Below are 8,010 nucleotides of genomic sequence, written 5' to 3'. Positions count from 1 at the left end.
TAAAAGATATTTTCCACCAGCCCCTGCCTCCTGAGTGCTGGGATTAAAGGCGTGAATCCCTGGGCTTTTCAGATTTATTTTAGTTCATGTGTGTATGGGTGCACTCCCAGAAGACAGAAAGGGGTTTCAGATCTCTCCAGAGGGTAGGTTGTGAGCCACCTGGTGTGCGGGTTGTGAACCAAACTCTGCTCCTCTGGCAGAGCAGCAAGCACTCCTAGCAGCTTAGCCAGCTCTACAGCCATGTCTTATGAAGGTCAGAGGACAGCTTTTTTTATCATCATCATCATCATCATCATTATCATCAAAAACATTTATTTTTATTATACATGTATCAGTGTATGTATGCCTGGATGTATGTCTGTGGATTATATGCATGCCTGTTACCTGAGGAGAGCAGAAATGGGCCTTGGATCCCCTCAACTGAAGTTACAGATGGTTGTGAGCTGTGTATGGGTGCTAGAAACAAAACCTGGTACCTTTGAAAGACCACCCAGAGGACAGAGGAAGTTGGTTCTCATCTTCTAATGTGTAGGGCCCGGGGATGGAACTCAGGTTGCAGTTCTCATTTCTGAATTCAAAAATAGAAGTTGTATAGTCTTGGCATTAAATTGTTTTCTGGAACAAGGCTCTATCACCTTCAGTATTTCTTACTCACACTCTTAGTTTCCCATGGGACTACCTCTCAGTAACAGAGAAAGACAGAAGACTATGGCTTGGGACGCTTTCCTGGCACCAGTACTGTTTGTTCTTTATCCCTTTGATATGTTATTGTGAAACATTTTAAACAAATGGGGAAGTTGACAGGCTGGCCTTGAACCCTTGAGCCTCCTGCCTCGTGTTTGCGGATGCTAGGATTAAGGACATTTGCCACTAGGCCTGACAGCATGTACACTTTAACATCAATATATTGATTTGTTCCTTTGCTTGGTTTGTCAGAGGCTTTACATCTGTTTCAAGGGTTATTGAAGAGGTTTAACATGATTCAAGCTTGTGGGGAAAGGATGCAGGCACCCTTGGGTAAAGAAGGATGGGAAAGGAAACTTTGAATGGGGACACCATACAGGCATTCTTGAGGTATTTCAGTTTCAGGCATGAGCAAACATGGAGAAAGTGGTGGTGGGGGCTACTGTGGATACAGCTCAGGTGGTAGAGCGCTTTCCTAGCGTGTACAGTACATTGGCTCTATGCCCAGTCCTCCAAAACTCATGCACAGTGACACCAGTCTGTCAAAGTCATTCTCAGCTACATAGTTAAAGGCCAGCCTGTGTCACATGAAACCATCTCAGATAAATGAACAAAAGCCCCACCAGAATAGACATGCAAATTGAGGATATAGAAATCAAATCCCTTAAAATTATCCATATTTGTTTTTGGTTTGTTGGTTTGCTTGTTTTGTTGTTGTCATTTGAAACAGGGTCCCATGACCTAAGCTGGCCTTGAATGTGTTATATATTAAGGACAACCAAGAGCATTTGATCCTTCTGTCTCCACTTCCCAAGTTTTGACACTGTCAGGGTATGCGACCATGCCCATTTTTTGTTTGGATTCTTAATATTTATCTATTTTGCAGGTGTAGAGGTCAAAGGAGACCTTGCTGGTGTCTGTTCTCTCCTTCACTCTTTGGGATTCAGGCTTGTTAGCAAGTACCCATCCCTTGCTGAGCCAACTCTGAAGCCCCACACCCAGTTTTATGCAGTATGGGAGTCAAATGGATGGACTTGTGCATACTGGGTGTGCACTGTGCCAACTGAGCTGCATCCAAGATAGTTTTTCTCTTTTGAGCTAGGGTCTCATGTAGAACAGTCTAGCCTTGAATGAACTATGCACCTCTGGCTGTCTTTCAACTCCCTATCCTCCTACATCTACTCCTTAATGGTAGGATTATCACTATGTGTTACTACACTAGGCTAAGCCATCTATATGTTTGAACACCTTAGAAAGTCTTCATATGCCCTTAAAGAATATTAAGGATGTACCTCAGACTTTAAAGACCTTGTCTAGGCTACACAGAGAAACCCTGTCTCGAAAAACCAACAAAACAAAACAAAACAAAACAAAACAAAAAAACAAAACAAAAAACCTTGTGTTATAAGATAAAGTATAAACTATAAAAGAAAAAATATATATTTGAATGCTTTAAAAATTTTAAATTCTAGAGGTGGGGGCTGGAGAGATGGCTCAGAAATAAAAGCACTTGGCTGCTCTTCCAGAGGTCTTGAGTTTAATTCCCACTAACCAAATGGTGGCTCACAAACATCTATGAGATCTGATGCCCTCTTCTGGCCTGCAGACATACATGGAGGCAGAACACTGTATACACAGTAAAAAAAAAAAAAATAAATAAATAAATGCTGCATAAGAAAGATACATAAAGTAAAAGGACAAGATATACACAACATATCAGAGACTTATGAGTCGCATCCAGAATAAGAGCTTCAAAATATAAAAATGCTAGAAGACAAACAGTCCAATCAAAAGTGAGCAAAGTGTATGGATAGAAAATACACAGAATGAAATATGCATGCCATTAAATGTGTTCAGGCTTACTAGTAAGCAGGGAAATACAAATTAAAACAATAAACCAAAGAGAAGTGAAAGTATACATCCTCAAAAGGGGTTACAAGAATGATGGCATGGGCCAGCTAGATGGCTCAGTGCATGAAGGAGCCTGCTGCCAAGCCTGATGGCCAGAATGTAGTCCTGGAACCCACATGGTGGAAAGAGAGACCCAGCTCTCACAAGTTGGTCTCTGATTTGTACATGCAGACAGTCTGCGGTGTGCACATGCCCAAACACATGAACGCACACATGAAATAAATGGATTTTTACAAAAGCAATGATAAACAGCTTCATTCATAATGCCTAAAAACTAAAAATAGGACAGTGCCCATCTTTGGAAAATTGGATACACAGACTGGAATTTTCCTGTGAGATTCTATTTAACAGTAAAGGGGAACAAATTCCTGGCAGAGGTGACAAGGTGGACAAATCTCAGAAAATATTATTCTGAGTGAAACTATCCATAAACCAGCATACAGTGTCCAGAGCAGAAAAGAAAAACCACTATATTATCTAAAATATTTTCTAGAAAACTGAAAGATGGGAGTGCATGCCTGCAATCCCAGTGTTCAGTGGGCATAAGCTTTGAAGGTCAGGAAGGAACTCAAAGGTAGCTTCAATCATATAATAAGTTCAAAGACAATCTGGGCTACAGGAGATGCTGTCTCGAGAAAACAAAAAGGGATGGGTGTGTGTGTGTGTGTGTGTGTGTGTGTGTGTGTGTGTGTGTGAGAGAGAGAGAGAGAGAGAGAGAGAGAGAGAGAGAGAGAGAGAGAGAGAGAGACTCAATACTCAAGAGTACATACTACTCTTGCAAGAGGACCTAGGTTTGGTTCCCAGGACTCAAAATGGGTTGCACACAACTGATGTAACTCTAGCTCCCGAGGATCAGATACCATCTTCTGGCCTCCTTGGGCATGTACACACCCACACTCAGACACATACATACATATATGCATGCATACATACATATAAAACAAAAAATAACAATTATAAGTATATTCAACACTTGATCTTAGCCAAAAGGCCAAGAAGTGATAAGTATTTTCAAAAAGCTAAAATAAAAACAAAATAGTGGTTGTCCAATGGAAGTAGAGTTATGGAATTTTCTTGAAGCAATGAAATATATATATCTATATTATATATAGATATTGATATGAGTTTTATATATCTGTATAATAGTATATAGATATAGAGTATTTCATATAGCTCAGGCTGGCTTCAACCTCATTATGTTATAGGATGACATTGAATCCCAGATCTTCCTGCCTCTAATCCTACATGCTGGATTATAGGCTTGCTCTACCACATCTGTCTTTTTGTTGTTACTTTTGTTTGTTTTTTTTAAGACAGGGTTTCTCTGTGTAGCCTTGGCTGTCCTGGCACTCTCTTTGAAGACCAGGCTGGCCTGGAACTCACAGAGATCCTCCTCTGCTTCCTGAGTGCTGGGATTAAAGGTGTGTGCCACTACTCCCAGCTTCTTTTTTGTGTGTTTGGAATAAGATCTTTGAAAAAAAATACTTTTTTTTGAGACAGGGTTTCCCTGTGTAGCTCTAACTATCCTGGATTTGCTTTGTAGGCCACGTTGGCCTTGAACTCAGAAAGATCTGCCTGCCTCTGCCTCCCTAAGTGCTGGGATTACAGGCGAGAGCCACTGTGCCCAGCTTTAATATATTTTTCAATTTTTTTTGTTTTTTTGTTTTTTTTCGAGACAGGGTTTCTCTGTGTAGCCTTGGCCATCCTGGACTCACTTTGTAGAGCAGGCTGGCCTCGAACTCACAGCGATCCGCCTGCCTCTGCCTCCCGAGTGCTGGGATTAAAGGCGTGCGCCACCACACCCGGCATATTTTTCAATTTTTAAAAAGATGTATTTATTTATTATTATGTATACAGTGCTCTGCCTGCATGTATACCTGCAGGCCATCTGGTTGCTGGCAATTGAACTAAGGACCTTTGGAAGCGCAGTCAGTGATCTTAACCTCTGAGCCATCTCTCCAGCCCTTTTCAATTTATTATTATTTCATGTATATCAGCATGAGTATGTCAAATCCTCTGGAACTGGAGTTACAAACAGTTGTGAGATACTATATGGGTGCTGGGAATTGAACCCTGGTCCTCTGGATGAACAGCCAGTGCTCCTCGCTACTGAGCCATCTCTCTAGCCCCTGGACTAAGATCTTAAGGTATGGACCAGGCCAGCCTTGAACTTGTGATCTTCCTGCCTCAGCCTCTGGAATGCTGGGATTGCAGGTGTAAATCACTACATCCAATGTTATCTTACACTTGTATTTAGGGCTAAAGTATACTGATATTTGGTATAGTGGCATATACCTGTAATCTTAGTACTCAGGTAACAGTTGGTTCCATGTGAGAGGCCGCACTCACATTCGCCATTACAAGATGGCGCTGACATCCTGTGTCCCAAACTGGTAAACAAGTAATCTGCGCATGTGTGAAGGAACTTTCCACTTGTTGTGCTCTGCCTCTCCCGTGGCGTCATATCGCCTGATGAGTAACAGCCAATCAGGGACTGACACATCCTAAGCGGAGAACAGTTTCCTATATAAGGGATGGGTTTCTGCTGTTTGGGGTCTCCATTTTACTTGTCGTAAGCTTATGCTCTCCCTCTTAAGATGCATTAAAGCTTTACTGCAGAAGGATCCTGTGTGTGCAGCGTCGTTCTTGCTGGCGAGACGGTAACGCGAGTCACATCTGGTGCCGAAACCTGGGAAATTGACCACACCATCGTCAGCACCTTCGGAGACCCCTTGACTTCAAGGAGGATTCAGAACTGCAGGGATAGGTAAGTTCGGAGAGGTATGCATATTTCTGAATTTCTTGGGCCAATTCTAGGAGTGATATTTTTTATTTTTTTACTTGTAAAAAATTGCCTAGAGGATGACAATTGCAAGAGGGCAGTAGAGGAAGGACAGGTCGCCCTAGAGGAAGTTCAGGATAGCATGTCAGAAACCGAACGTAGTGAGAGGTTGGGTGCGCACAAGAAAAGGGATACCCGTAAAAGGAAAGAAGCTAAGAACCCTCCTGTAAAAGGAGTGCAGTCCCCTGATTCCCCAGAAGGGACATCACAAGGACTTTACCCATTAAGGGAACTTGAGGCATTAAATATTGATAGCTCTGCAAGCTCTAGCCCCAATGCCTCTGACAATGAGGCTCTTGATTCAGAGGAAGAAGCAGAGTTAGAGGAGGAGGCAGCCAAATATGAGGAGGAGAGATACTACCCAGATGAACGAGGAAATAATAAAAAACCCTCCCATAACTCCTCTCGTAGGGTAACACCCACCGCTCCTCCACCCTACGAACTGCGGTCTGGATTTTCCTTTTGGCCGGAAAAGATTCATAAAAAATTACACAATTTTTTTCCTGTTTTTGAAACAGAGAACAGGGGATGGGTACATGCCCCCGTCGAATATAACCTAATTAAAGAATTGGCTGAGTCTGTCCGCAAATACGGGGTTAATGCAAATTTTACCCTGGTAATGTTGGATAGAATTGGCACTGGCACCTTAACTCCTTCTGATTGGCAGATGGTAGCAAAAGCCGCACTTCCAGACATGGGTCAATACATGGAATGGAGGGCTCTCTGGTATGAGGCCGCTCAAACACAAGCCCAGGCCAATGCTCTTGCCCTTACTCCTGAACAGAGAAACTGGACCTTTGACTTGTTGACAGGTCAAGGTCAATTTACTGTGAATCAGACAAATTACCATTGGGGATCCTATGCTCAAATTTCACAGATAGCTATTAAAGCCTGGAAAGCGCTTTCTAAAAAAGGGGAGGCTAATAGGCGCCTTACAAAAATTATTCAGGGCCCTGAGGAATCGTTTTCCGATTTTGTGGCCAGAATGACGGAAGCAGCAGGACGTATCTTTGGAGATGTTGAGCAGGTGGAACCTTTTATTGAACAGTTGATATTTGAACAAGCCACTCAAGAGTACAGAGCCATCATAGCCCCTAGAAAAAATAAGGGCTTACAAGATTGGCTCAGAGTGTGTAGAGACCTCGGAGGACCGCTTACTAATGCGGGCCTAGCAGCTGCTATCCTCCAGTCTCAAAAACGCCCTGCTGGTAAAACCAACCAGAGGACTTGCTATAACTGTGGCAAGCCTGGACATTTTAAAAAGGACTGCAAAAACTCAAACAGAAGGGGAGAAACACCGACTCTCTGCAACCGTTGTGGCAAAGGATATCATAAGACTAGCCAATGCCGCTCGGTGAGAGATGTACAGGGGAGACTCCTCCCACCTATTAACAATCAAACTGTCAATAACAGCCAGGCTACAAATGCGCCAAAAAACGGGCCGTCGGGCCCTCGGTCCCAGGGCCCTCAAAGATATGGGAACCAGTTTGTCAAAGCCCAGGAGGACAACAGAGACACGGCTCAGGACACTCTACAAGAGTGGACCTGCGTGCCGCCTCCGACTTCTTACTAATGCCACAAATGAATATCCAACCAGTTCCTACAGAGACCATTACACCTTTGCCTCAAGGAACTGTCGGCCTCATACTGGGTCGAGGCATACTTACCTTACAAGGCTTAATAGTGTATCCTGGAATCGTAGATAATCAACACTCTACAGAGATTCAAATTTTATGTTCTAGTCCAAAAGGAGTTTTCTCAATTTCAAAAGGGGAATAGAGAGCGTTCTTCCCTCAGTACCAAGAGTGGCCATTTCCATGGCACTCTTTACCCTAAATTTTTTAAATCTAGATGATAAAGGCCATACTGCGGCAGAAAGACACTATTTAGAGCCCAGCAGGCCAAAAGAAATGGTCAAATGGAAGGATGTTCTGAGTAACAAATGGAAAGGACCGGATCCTATTCTTATAAGATCCAGGGGAGCTGTGTGCGTTTTTCCACAGGATGAAGACAATCCGTTTTGGGTACCAGAAAGACTTACCAGAAAAATCCAGACGGTTCCAGAAGATGCTGATACTCAGCCTGGTGATGACCCAAGTGATAATAACAAAGGGGGAACAACGCTGGGGGATCATGTCAACATTCCCACTCCCGATGCCGAATTGGACAACAGAATTCGAGCAAACATTAAGAGAATTAAGAACTGCCATCATTCAAGTTAATTCCACACGCCTGGATCTGTCGCTTACAGAGGGACTTTCGTCATGGATATCTTCAGCTTTCTCCTTCTTTAAGGAATGGGTTGGGGTTGGATTATTTGGAGCTGCGATCTGCTGTGGGTTAGTGTTGACCCTATGGTTGGTCTGTAAACTCAGGGCTCAAACAAAAAGAGACAAGGTGGTTATTGCCCAAGCACTTGCAGCAGTAGAAAGTGGGACCTCCCCTGATATATGGCTATCCATGCTTAAGCAATAAGTCGCTGGCTGCTCAGCTCCTGCACCCTCAGAGTCTCAGCTCATTGCACGAGGTGGAGTGAGTAAGTTTCAGCAGCCCTGGAGAGTTGCATAGTGAGG

The 8,010-nt window shown here is 43.3% G+C and overlaps 1 protein-coding gene and 1 pseudogene across 1 annotated transcript; one reads left to right on the top strand and one right to left on the bottom strand.

The window, feature by feature from the left end:
• The first annotated feature begins 1,101 nt into the window (after window positions 1–1,101).
• LOC127185429 (igE-binding protein-like) lies at window positions 1,102–7,010 on the top strand. The gene is made up of 2 exons (XM_051141894.1): window positions 1,102–1,171; window positions 5,956–7,010. Exons 1-2 carry the CDS (start codon window positions 1,102–1,104, stop codon window positions 7,008–7,010), a joined length of 1,125 nt encoding a protein of 374 aa, XP_050997851.1.
• On the bottom strand, window positions 3,457–3,598 carry LOC127186110 (uncharacterized; annotated as a pseudogene).
• Window positions 7,011–8,010: the final 1,000 nt, after the last annotated feature.

The sequence above is a fragment of the Acomys russatus genome, chromosome X, assembly GCF_903995435.1.
Source record: "Acomys russatus chromosome X, mAcoRus1.1, whole genome shotgun sequence".
In the NCBI taxonomy this organism is placed as follows: domain Eukaryota; kingdom Metazoa; phylum Chordata; class Mammalia; order Rodentia; family Muridae; genus Acomys; species Acomys russatus.
Note: the sequence above shows the minus strand (reverse complement) of the source record. Positions and strands in the feature narration are given on the sequence as shown.